The sequence below is a fragment of the Brassica oleracea genome, chromosome C9 (assembly GCF_000695525.1).
Source record: "Brassica oleracea var. oleracea cultivar TO1000 chromosome C9, BOL, whole genome shotgun sequence".
In the NCBI taxonomy this organism is placed as follows: Eukaryota; Viridiplantae; Streptophyta; class Magnoliopsida; order Brassicales; family Brassicaceae; genus Brassica; species Brassica oleracea.
In genome coordinates this window covers 3,641,716-3,656,403 of record NC_027756.1, presented here as the reverse complement: position 1 = coordinate 3,656,403, position 14,688 = coordinate 3,641,716, and the positions used below count along the sequence as shown (strand labels likewise).

General features: G+C 34.9%; 3 protein-coding genes and 1 pseudogene across 3 annotated transcripts in view; 2 read left to right on the top strand and 2 right to left on the bottom strand.

Annotated features, from left to right (window-relative positions):
- The window catches only part of LOC106316323 (ethylene-responsive transcription factor SHINE 3-like), a 7,140-nt gene extending 6,039 nt beyond the window's left edge, over positions 1-1,101 (top strand). The window contains exon 2 of the mRNA XM_013754197.1: positions 620-1,101. Coding sequence (XP_013609651.1) covers positions 620-1,091 — 472 coding nt within the window. The 3' untranslated portion in view covers positions 1,092-1,101. The remainder of the gene's footprint in view (positions 1-619) is intronic.
- A 2,460-nt stretch (positions 1,102-3,561) lies between these two features.
- LOC106316149 lies at positions 3,562-5,265 on the top strand (annotated as a pseudogene).
- An 11-nt stretch (positions 5,266-5,276) lies between these two features.
- LOC106316148 (cyclin-A2-1-like) lies at positions 5,277-8,102 on the bottom strand. Its single transcript, XM_013754024.1, has 10 exons — positions 8,008-8,102; positions 7,442-7,747; positions 7,206-7,314; positions 6,806-6,927; positions 6,619-6,711; positions 6,419-6,552; positions 6,174-6,326; positions 5,873-6,056; positions 5,662-5,793; positions 5,277-5,583 (listed from the first exon to the last, which is right to left on the bottom strand). Exons 2-10 carry the CDS (start codon positions 7,706-7,708, stop codon positions 5,524-5,526), a joined length of 1,254 nt encoding a protein of 417 aa, XP_013609478.1. The 5' UTR covers positions 7,709-7,747; positions 8,008-8,102; the 3' UTR covers positions 5,277-5,523.
- An 885-nt stretch (positions 8,103-8,987) lies between these two features.
- Positions 8,988-12,190, bottom strand: LOC106317183 (putative nucleobase-ascorbate transporter 9). The gene is made up of 13 exons (XM_013755033.1): positions 12,109-12,190; positions 11,935-12,024; positions 11,744-11,841; positions 11,151-11,327; positions 10,967-11,067; positions 10,807-10,882; positions 10,330-10,511; positions 10,137-10,200; positions 9,972-10,008; positions 9,580-9,669; positions 9,427-9,504; positions 9,181-9,306; positions 8,988-9,058 (listed from the first exon to the last, which is right to left on the bottom strand). Exons 1-13 carry the CDS (start codon positions 12,188-12,190, stop codon positions 8,988-8,990), a joined length of 1,272 nt encoding a protein of 423 aa, XP_013610487.1.
- Between the last annotated feature and the right edge of the window lie 2,498 nt (positions 12,191-14,688).

Sequence of the window (14,688 nt, the reverse complement as noted above, 5' to 3'; positions counted from 1 at the left end):
TTAAGAATATGCATGTATATATTTGAAATTATAATCTTAGATAAATTTTTCTATCTATTTATTTTAATTAAATATATTAAATAAATTTGTAAAAATTACATAATTACCAAAAATTAAAATTAAACAATATTTATAAAATTTGTAGATATATAAGAAAATAATGATTTTACGATTAAATTTTTATAATTTTCTAAAAAAATTGTATACATTTTTGAAAATTTTAGTAATAAAATTGTATAATTTAAAAATATATAATTAAATTATATTCCAAAATTTATAATGCCATATTTGAATATATTTATTTTAATGATGATTTATGAGTTATTCCCATATTCTAAGAAAATTTACAAAAATATAAATTGACATTAAATGTAATTGTCCATGTCATATTAAGCTATAAGACATGTCATCAATTTCAGTAGCCATGTCATGGTTGTTTTGTGAAATTGATTGTATAAAGGACATGTGGCAAAATCACTTCGCAAATATAGTTTAGTGGATATGATGTGTGTTTTTACTTTTTAATATTTACTTGTAATCAAAACATCAACAACACTAGTATTGATACATCTTTGATACTCTTATTAATTTAGTTATTTATACGTGTTTGTGTGATCAGGAAGACAAGAGTGTGGCTAGGAACATTCAACACGGCCGAAGAAGCGGCTAGAGCCTACGACCAAGCCGCTGTTCTAATGAACGGCCAGAACGCAAAGACCAACTTTCCCGTCATCAAATCCAACGGTTCGGTTTCTCCGGACGTTAACACTCCGTTATCAGAACTCCTAAACGCTAAGCTAAGAAAGAATTGTAAAGACCAGACACCTTATCTGACGTGCCTCCGCCTCGACAACGACAGCTCCCACATTGGTGTCTGGCAGAAACGCGCCGGGTCCAGTTCAAGTCAAAACTGGGTCAAGCTTGTTGAGCTCGGCGACGGCGTCAACGCAAATGCCGGTGATAATGGGACTAATAAGCTGAAGAAAGGAAACGACGACGTTGAGGAAGAAGATCAGATGGCAATGCAGATGATCGAGGAGCTCCTTAACTGGACATGTCCTGCTTCTGCATCCGTTTCAGGTTTTAGTTAGATATTTATAACAACAGATGGAAAATGATTAAATACTTTCGAGTAAATGATAATCTAATTATCGAAATAAGTACACATCTACGTAAACATTGTATTTCAAATATAGATAATATTGTATGTATAAGTTTGTCTGAATGTATTCTGTATCAGTGGCGGACCCAGCATTAGTTTTATGTGGGGTCAATATCTGTTTAAGTAAAAAATAAATGTCGACAGAGGTCAATGGACAATCGAACCCAAGTTTTTGTGGGTTCAATAGAAGGAAGTTACCATCTGAGCTGTTGATTTTACTCATAAATCAAGGTTTTTGTTAGATTTTTGTGGTGTCACTTGACACCACTCCTTCCTTAGTGGGTCCGCCTCTGTTCTGTATACGCTATAAATAAACATTAATAAACATTTTAGTTTTATTTGAAAGAATTGATCATATTGTTAAGCAAAAGAAAAAAAATTGATCATATAATCACGTGGAATTATCGTCGACATGATATAATTATTACATAGAGGAGAGGAGAACGACTAGAATAAGAAAGTACAAATTAAAGGAAAGATAATTAATTGGTTCGCTAAAGAAGAGTGAAAGCTAAATGTGGCTAGTCGCTCAATTTAAACTTGCGAATTAGTTTCTTTTGATTCGAATGTTAATTAGACCTATCCAATGTCAGGAAATCGTTAAGCAATATTAAGCACTTTACATCTAGCGATTAGACAGATTATTAGATTAGGTGGAGACTAGACGCCAATGAATTATTTATTTATTATATGCTAATTGATTTTCCTATGCTTATGCACGAATATAAATATTTATAAAGTAAATATATTATAATAAATTATTAATATTTTATTTTTAATTATTATGTTATTTATATTGTAATCAAAATGCATGGCTTATGTATTTTAATTTTATGTTAAATTAGTAAAATTATTTTGATAAATTTTAAAGTTAGATATAAAAAACAAATTAAGACAAATTTATGGATTTATACTTATATTATTATTTAATTTAACTGATTTACATTAAGTTAGTTTAAACTAGACTAATTTAGATATATTTTAACCAATGACATGTTAAACCGATTTGAGCTGTTTAAATTGGATTTTAAAAAAAATCGTTTAGGTATTACCGATTTGCGGTCTAAACCAAATTTTAGAACATTGAACCTACCACGACGAAGAAAGGTTTTACTATTTTCGTGGTTACTATGGTGTGGATAAAATTCTCCTCTAGCACATAAAATAAGTGTCTAGATCGCTAGCCCCTTCCCATAAAATGTCTATTATGACAATTAAAGTTTTAAAGTGTTTTTTTTTTGGGTCAAAAAAGTTTTAAAGTATTATGTCTTGAAAATTTCAGAGATCAAAATTTATGGATATATCGAGAATAATTCTGTAATTGTAAACATTTTATGATATCATCTACCGAAAAAATAATTCAAAGATTTTATTCATTAGTTGTATTATCATTATCTATGAGATTATTCTCCTTCACACTTTCATACAAGCTATATGCTCTATCTTGGCCCTGTGAGTTACCACAGGTAACTACATCTTATTGAGTTTGGGCACCAAAATGACATCCCAGAAGATTTACCTGTGGTAACTCACAGGGCCAAGATAGAGCATATAGCTTGTATGAAAGTGAGAATGAGGAGAAGCAAAGCAGCCACAAGAGAAGCAACTGACCAAGCTGTACCAATAAAATAAAAACTGATTCTCAGTATGCTATCATCTAGTGGAAAGAAAGAATAAGACGTCATTTAGTTCAAACCTCAGCAACATGAAAACTGTCATACATATTTGCAGCATATAAGCTACAAAACCGGGACCTTGATCATTGGAATCAATATCTACACACTTGAGATAGCCTGTGATTTACACATCTATTTCATTTTAAACTTTTCATCTCTTGCATTTAACCAATTTTAGGCTAACGTTAGATCATCCTCATTGAGGTATCTCAACAAAGTTCTGAAAATGTACTAAAATAATAAATAATAAACTGAGCTCCGAGAGCTGAGGTTCTAGATTATGTTGCTCTACCATTGGATGTGGTAACTGATTGGAAGTGTAAACAAACACTCCTAGCAGTCCAATTAACTAAAATAGATAGCAAAAAAGTACAAGCAATATTAACTAAATAAGTTATAAATAATTAGAGCAATATATATGTTAAATACTTATAAAACATAAAATAATAGAAACTAAAACGATAAACAAAATAAATAATTTGGTGAGTAATAAGAACTGAGTATGTAAATATTATTTTTAAAACAATAAAACTTATTAACAAAAACTTAATTTTTCAATATTATTTAATTATATAATATCTTTGAATATTTAAATATTTGAAGGATAAATTAATTTATAAAAAGATTCAGAAAGCATAGAAGGAATTTGTTTTTTATGAGGATGGATAAATTGACTGATTGATAACACCAAGTCACCACCCATCAAATCTATACAAACAAAACATTGAAGCTTCTCAAAAGTCAACCATTGTGTGTCGTCTAGCCACCTTCTCAGAGTATTCCTAGATGTGTTCTTGTTTCTTTCATGAATCTGTGACGCTTCAGTAATACTGAACGGAGTACATGACAGCATGGATAAAAGTCAAGATGACTCCCTTGTAGATTCCATCAAAGCAAAGTTAGAATATCTGTCTTCTCTCACAAACCAGTGTTGCATCTACAGGGTACCCAATAAGCTCCGCAGGCTCAACCCCGATGCATACTCACCTCGGGTTATATCCTTTGGCCCGTTTCATCGAGGTAAAGAAGATCTTCAAGCCATGGAAGAGCATAAATACAGGTACTTACAGAGCCTTCTCCACAGAACAAGCTTTAGTTTAGATGATCTTGTTAGAGTTGCAAGGACATGGGAAGAGAATGCTACGAACTTTTACGCAGAAGATGTGAAACTTAACGGGGATGAGTTTGTGGAGATGTTAGTTGTGGATGGGAGCTTCTTGGTTGAACTTCTTTTGAGGTCTCGTTATTCTCAACTAAGAGGAGACAAAGACCGCATATTTGGGAAACCAAAGATGATCACTGACGTGTGTCGGACATGATTCTGATAGAGAATCAGTTACCCTTTTTCGTAGTGAAGGGTTTGTTTCATCTCTTGACTCCTTACTACCAACAAGGAACACCTTCAGTACTTGAGATCGTTCATCGCCACTTCAGTTGTTTCTTGAGCAATATTGTTGATAAAATGTTTGATTCAGAGCCAGAGCATTTTGTTGGTCTTCTGAGGTCTTGTTATCTGCCACTAGTTCCAATCAGATTGGCAGAAAGCACATCCAAGGTTGAGAATGCGCCAGAAGCAACAGAGCTACACAATGCTGGTGTTAAGTTCAAGGCAGCAGGGACTAGTAGTTGCTTACTTGATATTATATTTGCTGATGGAGTACTGAAGATTCCTACCATCATCATAGATGATCTCACAGAATCTCTCTACAGGAACATCATTGTGTTTGAACAATGTCATTGCTCAGATAAGAACTTCCTCCACTACATCAGGTTGCTTAGTTGCTTCATTAGATCCCCTGCAGATGCTGACTTACTCATCCGCAGTGGGATCTTTGTGAACGATCTTGGAAACGTTGAAGATGTTTCAAAGTTGTTCAATAGCATCTGCAAAGAGGTTATCTTTGGCAGAAGGTTTTACTGTCAGAGACTCTCTGAGAGCCTGCAAGCTTACTGCAACACACCATGGAACAGGTGGAAGGCGGTTCTGAGACGTGACTATTTCCACAATCCTTGGTCTGTTGCTTCTGTTGTAGCTGCTTTGCTTCTCCTCATTCTCACTTTCATACAAGCTATATGCTCTATCTTGGCCCTGTGAGTTACCACATGTACTACATCTTCTGGGACATCATTTTGTTGCCCAAACTCAAGAAATTTTCTTATGAATGTAATAAATAGTTGTATTATCAGGACAGACAGCCTGACATGACTTTGTACTGAGTCTTGCAATGGCTTGAGCTGAACTACTTTCTTTGTTAAGGTGACAGGAAAAAAATAATTGTTTCAAGGTGAGGGGACTGTCTCAGTATGTCAATTGTTTCAAGAACTACTTTCACATGTTCTTATGAATTGTAGCATCAGAGCATACATCATGCAGATCCTGACATGACTTTGTACTGAATCTTGTAATATCTTGAACTACTTGCTTTGTTAAGGGGACTAGAAATACATTTAAAAATATATTTTTTTAAGGCAAAGAGACTATCTCAATGTGTCAAAATCATGTTTAGTTTTACAACTCACATGAGATGGCATTGCCTAGAAGCACAACTTACATTAACTATTCCACTACTGAAGAGTCCAAAAGTGATGTCACCTGATGCAAGTGTTGAAGCCAGAGAGATGTCTGACTTGGTTTTGCCTTTAGCTATGCCTTTCGGTCATATAAGGAGAACTCAAAGTCTGGTTTCATCTTGAGAAGAGTGTTGTGATACGTTCAGAAGATCTTAGTGTTGCCACTCCTTTAAACTATAAACAGAACCAAACTCATTGTCAGTTTTTACCACTCTCTTAAACACTCAGGAGATATGAGCAACCAAAATGTACCTTTTGGTTGTACTTGTTCCTTACAGCAACAAGGGTGCTTCCACTAGTGTTGAGCTGCAAATCCTCCATTGCAAGCACTGTTTTCTTAAGAGAAGGAGTCTCATATCTAGTATAGTGCTGTAGAGTTGGGTTCTGTAAGCACATAAGAAACATTAACTTCCCTCTGAAGAGTATAGTAAAAGCATTTCACAGTCAAGAAATGTGAGCTCACCCAAGGATGTTTAGATTGGTCAAGCGTCCATCTTGCCAAAAAAACAGCTGAGGCAGCAATTAGAGACGGCAAGAACCTTAGAAAACTATATTCAACAAGAGTCAACTCTGCAAGATAGTCTGCTAAGGACTCCATCTCAGTGTGGAGAACCTGATCAGACGCTTTAGCTGCTTGAATGAACCGCCTGAAACGCAGAAGAAGCAAAATGACTTTAATATTACATACTGTTTTAGATTGAAAGTAAATGTAGCGTTTAGTGTTCAAAAAAAAAAAAGTAAAAGTAGCGTTTAGTGTTTTTTACCTGAGAAACGTTTTGGTGGTTGGAACTGATAACCGAAAGTGCAGAAAGTTTAAAACTTGAGTCTCCATGGCCACCACTTCGAGTCTTGTGTATGTATTGTCTGTAATGAAGCAAAACTCTTCCAACCTTGGTGCACATATCTCTTCATACTTTCTTCAGTGTCTCAAAAAGAAATGAATGACTTAGTTAGTTCACTTGTGCAGACATTTTTACACTCATTGCAATGTTAGAAGTGGGAAACTCACGAGGCTATTAGCATGCAAGTGACACCAAGCAGCTGGAGCCTTCTCTTTTCAATGTAATTGTTGGACAGGAACCGGTCAATAAGGTTCACTGCAAGGTAAAGCGTATCTGAAGCCAGCTTGTACTCTTCAGAAACCTACAAGAAATAAGCATTATTAACAGAGGTTCTTACTCTTAAGAAATGCTTTGAAGTAGTAAGTACCTCCACAAGCCAATCAATGAGAATCCCACGCATGCTTGGACCGATATCTCGCTGGACTTGGACCATATAGCTAGTTGAAGGTCTTTGATCAAGCTGTACCAAGAAACAAAAACAGAGCTATAACTTAGAATCTCAGTATGTTATCATCTAGTGGAAAGTTATAATAAGATATAATTTTAGTTCAAACCTCTGCAACATGAAAACTGTCATACATATTTGCAGCATATAAGCTACAAAACTTGGGATCTTGGTCATTGGAATCAATAACTATAGGCTTAAGATAGCCTGTGACACCATAACCGTCTTCTTCTGCAAAATCCGGAGTAAATATTTGAGAAACATAGAGTTTGTTATATGCTTCATTTTTTTTTTTTAATAATCCGGACACCCCGGAAGGAACCCGACTAGCGCCTAAGTACACCTCCACAGAAGGCATCATGGAAGTCCGTCTTTTTCACCCCATTTTAATCGACGGTGGCCAGCGGGATATGCTTCATTTAACATGATTATCTAATATGTTTTGAAATATGATTATATGGTTTATTATATTTTTTAGCATTTTTTATTTCATTAGTTCAATTCCTTACTTTGATCTCCGTCTTTGGAGTTTGTAGCAGATTCAACCATCCTAATCTTTGACAAATCTTCTGCTAGTTTCGATTTTTCGGCATCCACATCTTGTTCTCTCTTGCTAGCCTGTCACACGTTATATGTTGAAGAGACAAGAAGGCAATTCAAAACGCCAAAACCTCTCTAGATTCTTGGATGGTTATACGTATCACATCACTATATCAATAAGAAGGTACTTCTAAGGAATGGTTACCTTAACATTGTTCCCATCCAAACAGGCCAAAGTGTTAGTCACATCCTTGAGCACCGCACGTCTCTTATGCTGACAAACTCTTGTATCATCTGATGCCATTCTCTTTTTAAGCTTTGGTTGCTGTTTAAAAACTGGTTTCGATGGAGATATCGATGTTCCTAAGGCCTTAGCTCGTGATCTCGTGACTCTCACATTCCCTTGTCGTGTTTTCGCAGTAGAGATTGTTTCTTTGTTAGCTTTAGGATGCATTGAAGAACCTCTATACATAGTTTTATAATTGAAAATCTCTCAACAGGTATGCCAAGCCTGCAGAACGTAAACATAATTTAAAAAAAAAACAATAAATTGAGAAATTAGATTATTACAAATGTTCCTCATCCTTGGACACAATCATATGTAATGTAATAAAAATTATTGATCATTATTTTTCTTAACCTTTACACGAAAATAACAAGAACAGAAGAGAAAGAAAGAGAGCGATCACTGTCTTAAAACATAGATCAATCATGAAACAGAACAGTCTAACAGATCTATAAACTTCAGACAGCATGGAGAAGTGAAGATACCTTCAGATCATGAAACTCGAAATTGCGAATCTCCAATGGCTAAAGAGAGTTGTTGAAATAGGAGGAGGAGGAGGAGGAGCGGGATTCTGTGATCTTGTTCGAATTTTCTATATCAGAAATAAGAAAATAAATAAAAGAAAAGAAAACTAACGATTTGAACAGTTGTCAGATTATATGAGAGTGTCAGAGTGATATCTGACACTTTGACGTCTGGTCCGTTTCAGTAAATTTCCTTTTTCTAATTTGAATTTAAATAAAATAATCAGCCGTTACGCGCCTATTCTTCCGCGTCTGTTCTGTTAATGATAATACCGTTTTAAAACCCTAAAAGCCCAGGGGGCCTATAAAATGAACCAACAGCGTTTTACTCTTCAACGAAACCTGTAATCTATGTTTTGTTTTGTTCAAAGCCCAATCTATGTTCTCCAAATTACAAAAATGTGTGTTCAGGTATTAGTTTATTACGTACGAAAGTTATTCTTATAATAAAATTTTAAGCTAATAAAAAAATATTTGTTTATATTATATAATTGTTCTGTTTTTATTTTTTAGAACGTTTATTTTATTTGAACTGAAATTGTTGAGTTTAATAGAATTTATAAATTGAGTTTAATAAAGTTAAGATGTTACAAAAAAATTGAGTTTGACTTAACTATGTTTGAACATTTTTTAGTAAAACAAACTATTATAGCATATAAAAATTGAAGATAAATATGTAACCAGCTAAATAAAATTTAAGAAAAATATAACAAACGCTATAAAGGCATGAGAAGAAATAAAATATTCTAAAAGGCAAAAGATTACGAAGAAATAGTATATTTTATGATGGTTTTCAATGAGAAGGGAAAAATTTGTTGAGGCAGCAAGGTAGACCATAAAACTCATCGTTTCGGACATCAAGATTGTATAGTCGAAACTTCTCCCACCATTTTAGTCCACAATCTTTCTTGGCTTCATCGCTCTCACGAGACAATGTGCAATCAAGCACTATTGCTATCATTCCCGCAACCGTTGTATGTGACATGAATATCACTCTTATCACATCTTCCAACTGTTTCGTATTTACATAATCCAAGAAAAACACAATTCGATAAGTATATTTTGATTTTTTTAACAAAGTATATAATTAAGAAAATGTACTGACCCAATTCGAGTGATGATCAGACCGCCAACCTCCGTTGTAGTATTCTCTAAAGTATTGAGGGATTGAAATAGCCATGAAAAATGAAAATCCCAAAATGAACTTGGTGTTGAAGCTGTTGAGGTTGCAAAATTGTAGAAAGCTAATGCCCGCAGAAGCTACATTACATTGAATTTGATTTTATTTTTAGTGAAAGCAAAATAAAGTATGTATATTGTATGAAAATGTAAATTTAATCTTAATAGCAAGTACAAGTGTGATGTGATGAAGAGACTTACACACAAAACACAAGACGATGCAGTACACGGACGCCATGATTGGTAACGGTATGGACGCGAAAAAAGCTCCAAATTTTCCTGCATTTTGATAAATATAAATAAGAAAATATCCAGAAAATTCAATTCTACATCAACAACAATAAAAAAAATTACCGAAAATAGAGAAAAAAATCATGAAGGCAGCTGAAATTTGTATCACTCTTCGACTCCCAATCTTAGTCATTGCCAAAAGTCCAACATTTTCTCTGAACATTAACGTTGACCATTTAACAAGAATATATAAGAAATTAATAAATGCTCAAGATATAAAAAGTTAATTTGGAGATGAGGTTCGTTACGTTGATGTTGTGATCCCTGAGACGCCTCCAAGCATGCCGTTGAGTAATACTCCAACTCCCTACAAGATATGCAATCATATATTCAGAAGATGATGATAAAACATAATTAACAAACGGTTAAAAACAATGCAACTAAGTAAGTTCTTCTTAGACTAACCAGCCAGCCAGTACCACGGCTGATAACTGATGGTGGGATAGGCGTCGCACTTCCATATCTTGCAGATGCGTAGAACAAACCGGTCGACTGCAATAATATGTAACACTTGCACTCTTCATTGTAATAGTAAATTAAACTTCATGTGTCCTTGATTTCAGTATTTTAGTACTAAAGATTTCAAACGATCAATTTCATATAAAAAACGAAAGAGTAACCTCAAATAGAGTGACGAAAGAGGCAGCCATCATCGCGAAAGAATCAGTGAAGTGGAAGGTTGGGCTTCCCCATTGGAAAGGATATGGTAAGTATATCCTATTGTAATTCACATAAAGAGAATATAGAAACAATAAAGTTGTAACTAAATAGTGAAATCCCCCAAAAATTTAACATTCAGGTGGAAGAACTGACCATGGAGTGTTGGTGATAAGACCATTACGGTCTGTACGGCAACTGATTTGAGTAGTTTGAGACTTATGGTTGTATACACCACTCGATGTGAGTAACAGAGCTAACAACCAAACCAATGGAATGCACATCATCATCCCATAACGGTCACATCTTGATCCATTCCAAATCACCCCTTTCTTCATCTTCAGAAAGGGCGGTAAGTACTACATTACACAAAGAAAAATATGGACGTTCATTAAGTTTTGTACGTGGACTTGTATGGTATATTCAAAATGATGTATAGTTTGTTTTACATAATCATGTGTGATAAAAAGAAGGACCAATTGTTAAGAACTTTACCTGGGTGACTAAAACAAGTAAGATCAACCCGGGAAGTCCCACTTCAACGCATCTCGCCAACTAGAAAAAAGACTACATGATAAAAATCAACGGTATAAAGTTTTCAATAACCAACAAATGAGTGTATATAAAACATACCAAAGGGAAGCCAATTTGGTAGAGTCCTAGTCCAGCAAACGTTGTCAAAGGAGCAATTGAGAGTGGGCTTAGAAATCTAATGATCACACAACCAAAAATATAGTTCTCTTAAGTGTCCGAGTTCCAGTTCAGATAAAGCAAAATAATATTAAGTATTTACCTGGCGATGTTTCTCCATAGACCTAAGAAACATACAAGAACTTGGAAACAGCCGGCGATAATCAGAGCCCCTTGTATGCTTCTCAATGTTTCCACAAATCTCTGATAAATTATGTGATAAAACCGTTATCATTAGTGAATTTTAGTTTGTAAGAATAAATGATGAAACTAATTTTAAGACTTACTTCAAAAGGATCAGTGTAGTAAGCGAAGCGAGTTGAGGAAATGATGGAAGTGATAGGTATGATATATGCATAAGAAGGAGCAGCTATCACAGGCAATCGAGTTCCAAAGAAAGACTGGAACAATGTTGTTAATCCAGACACAAATAGCATTGTTTGTATAACTCTAGCCTTCTCTGCCTGAGAAATGTACAATTCATTAATAAGAAATAATTAAGACAGAGATTCGTTCAAAAAAAGTTAAAACATAAAGAAACTGAAAAAAATATATATACTGAATTGAATAATTTAAAACATGTTAATGTTGAATGCTCATTTTTTATGATTCTATAATTCTGTAAGATACCATTAAAAACGAGCGTATATATGTAAACTACCACTCAAATGGCTCCAAAATGAATTTTTTTTTTTTTGAAAAAAACCCATGATTGTAAAATCAAAATCTAGAAGCCTGAATTTTATAGGCGTTGGGATCTGTTAATAATTATGAAAAATATATTTATAGAAGTCTTAAACTTTTCTAAACTTCATACCTTATGAAACAATGAAATTATATGAAAGCACACACATAAGAATTAAGTTAGATCAACACGTACATCACCACCTCCCATGTGTGGAACCAAAAGGCTTGGAATAAGAACCGTGATGCCAAGACTCAACAAATAATGCTGGAAACCCAACACTAACGCTTCAACTGCAACACCAGAACAATATTAGTTACACACAAAAGTTGTTTGAAAATAAGCAAACTAAATTAATAAAACGTTTTTTGTTTGTTAAAACATACACCAAGGAGGAGGACTGTTGACACAATACTGAATTCCAGGGAGTTGTTCTTTCACCGGGTGGGGCTGTAACTCCACCGTCCTATTGCCCCCTCCACTATTGTTACTGTTTCCACCACCGCCGTTACCTCCTCCTCTGTTGTTATTGTTTCCGCCACCACCGTTACCCCCTCCACTGTTATTGTTTCCGCCACCGCCGTTTCCACCTCCACTGTTGTTATTGTTTCCACCACCGCCGTTGCCCCCTCCATTTGCCATGGACGTGGTTGAATTTTTGTCTTCTATATTCAAAGTAGACCAAAATAAAGTGTATTACTTTGTATCATGTAGTGTAAATATTGTATCTACATTACTATAACATGTTTATCAATTATATAAACTTACTTTGAAAAGGGAATCCACGTGAGAGGTAGATCGACGAAGCTTTCTTTGTTTTGGAGAATCTAGTCGAAGGGTTGAGAGAATTTGAAAGAGATAAGCCGAGAAGGTATAGAGTGAATGAAAAGTCAAGAAGGTTTCGGTTTAAACTCTTTAACGTTTCACAACTTATAAACGAAAAAATAAATTTATGATTTAAATTGTTTGAGTGACTACATTTTTTCAATTAATGTGGTAATAAAAGGCTTGATAATGTCCGTTTTGGTACATGGAATTTGAAATACAAATCCTTTGAGATTTAATTGACCGTATAACAGATCCAGAGATTTTGAAACAACATTTCATCTGATTTTTTTTGAAAAACAAAGTTATTTACTGACATATACTACATTCGCACTTGTTTAATACAAATGTATATATGCGTACATCAACTATGTTATTACTGTCTTATAGTCAGTGACTCAGTGTAACTTTTTTTTTGCGTTTACAACTCATAATTAACTTGTCCTCAAGTCCTAGCTATCGCATTCAAGTTATCCAGCACCTGTTGCATGGATGGTCGATTCTTCGGGTCTTCCTCAAGGCATTGTTTAATAATCTCGCACATACGTATCCCCTCTTCAATAGGATAGCTATTCTCTAAATCTGGATCGATCATCTCAGCAATGCTTTCACTGTCATTTCGTATTTCTAGAATTATGCGCCGCGTTTTTAAACCAGTTAACATCTGGAGCAGTTCGTGACAAAAAAAAAAAAAAACATCTGGAGCAGTATAGCACCAAAGCTGTACACATCGCCCGACATGTCCAACTTCCCTGTATTTAGTAGCAAACTCGCAAGGTCAGTGTCTTTATAATTCAATGGTTATTTAAAAAACTTTGGGGAGGAGCAAGGGGAAATTTGTTGCCTGATAATATGTATTCGGGAGGTGCGTAATCTAACGAGGGGACGTGTGTCCCTTCTTCAAAGTAAGGTAGGCTTTTGAGTCCGAAATAGGAAACTCTTGCGTTGAACTCCTGCATACCCTCAAAGATGTCATTTATAAGGGAAGGGAAACAAGTTTCAAGAGAAAAAAGGTGTATAAATTAGGCCCAATTTGTGTTTGTGTAAACGCTTTTAGTAGAAGTTATGAGAGACGATGTCCACCCGAAACAAACGATACTTAGTGATCAAATTCTTTGTATAAAAAAATTAAAAACTCTAACGATCAATAATTCGTAACAAAGGGAATGCAAATCCATACCAAATCGAGCAGGATTTAGAAGCCGTGAGATATCTGCGAGAGAGACTGGTTTTCTTCCAAGAGTGCAAGAAAGCAAGACACTGAGCCACTCCTATGGATATGTTAAGTCGCGTCTCCCAGGGCAATGACTTTGGACGAGTCTCTGGAACATAATGTATCATCAACCATGCATCAAAGCCGGAAAGGAGATGAATGCATATAAACTTTGGCTTAACGTCTTTACCTCTATAGATGTGATTTTCTAAGCTTCCGTTTGGAAAGTATTCAGCAACAATGAACAACGTACGACGATCCGAACCATAGCCAATGAGCTTTTTTTTGGGAAATTGGGGCCTATAGACATGAAAAAATCCATAATACACACAATAACTATTTTCCCTAACGTTTCTATACACGGAGTTATATATACATATTAATACTGTAATACCCTTTAAACTCAACTGGCCAACCTGCTACCAAAATTAATTAAAAATTAAATTATTAACCGCATAAAAGGTATCTCGTGTCTTACCTCTATTCACAATTCCCTTTTCACTTTTGTTGATAACTTTTTCGAGGTCGAGTGGTTTCCGGCACCGATTTCCTCCAAATCCTCCCCTCTACCTTCAATCGACAGCTTTTCCATCTTCTTCGTGCTTCCTTTCAATCGTGTTCGACGTTAGGGTTCCGCGTTAGAGTTTCAGCGGCAGTTAGTAACACACCCTTCCTATCCAACTTCACCAACTCGATTCTTCTCAGATCTCTGAAATTTTGTAAATTCTCCCTCGTTTCCGTCGATTCTCTTCGTCTTTGCTTCCTCTGTGTTTATTTTCTTTTATTTGGGCTCGTCTCATAGTATACTTATCTAATTTAAAACCTCCATTCCATTTGGGATGTAATAGTATACTTATCTAATTCATCTATTCCATTTAGAATAGTATCATCGTTCCTGTTGCATACCATCGGTACCGTTACAGAATTAATCCCTCTCATCGGCCTTTTCCAATTTGATTTAGGGTTTGGGTTTTTCCGGGTTGTGTGAGGGTTCCTTTAATTTGAATTATCTTTGTGTCAGTGCTGCAAAATAAGTAGTGTAGTAATTTAGGGGAAGATGTGTAGAATATCACAGCTTACAAATGCTCACTAAGTAGACATA

Excerpts from the sequence above, each read along its gene's own strand:
- LOC106316148 (XM_013754024.1), bottom strand. The coding sequence starts at position 7,708 with ATGTATAGAGGTTCTTCAATGCATCCTAAAGCTAACAAAGAAACAATC. Across the intron at positions 6,712-6,805 it reads ACAGTTTTCATGTTGCAGAG|CTTGATCAAAGACCTTCAAC; the intron begins GTTTGAACTAAA and ends TTCTTGGTACAG. Across the intron at positions 6,553-6,618 it reads TCATTGATTGGCTTGTGGAG|GTTTCTGAAGAGTACAAGCT; the intron begins GTACTTACTACT and ends TATTTCTTGTAG.
- LOC106317183 (XM_013755033.1), bottom strand. The coding sequence starts at position 12,190 with ATGGCAAATGGAGGGGGCAACGGCGGTGGTGGAAACAATAACAACAGT. Across the intron at positions 11,328-11,743 it reads CACACATGGGAGGTGGTGAT|GCAGAGAAGGCTAGAGTTAT; the intron begins GTACGTGTTGAT and ends TACATTTCTCAG. Across the intron at positions 11,068-11,150 it reads ACTACACTGATCCTTTTGAA|AGATTTGTGGAAACATTGAG; the intron begins GTAAGTCTTAAA and ends ATAATTTATCAG.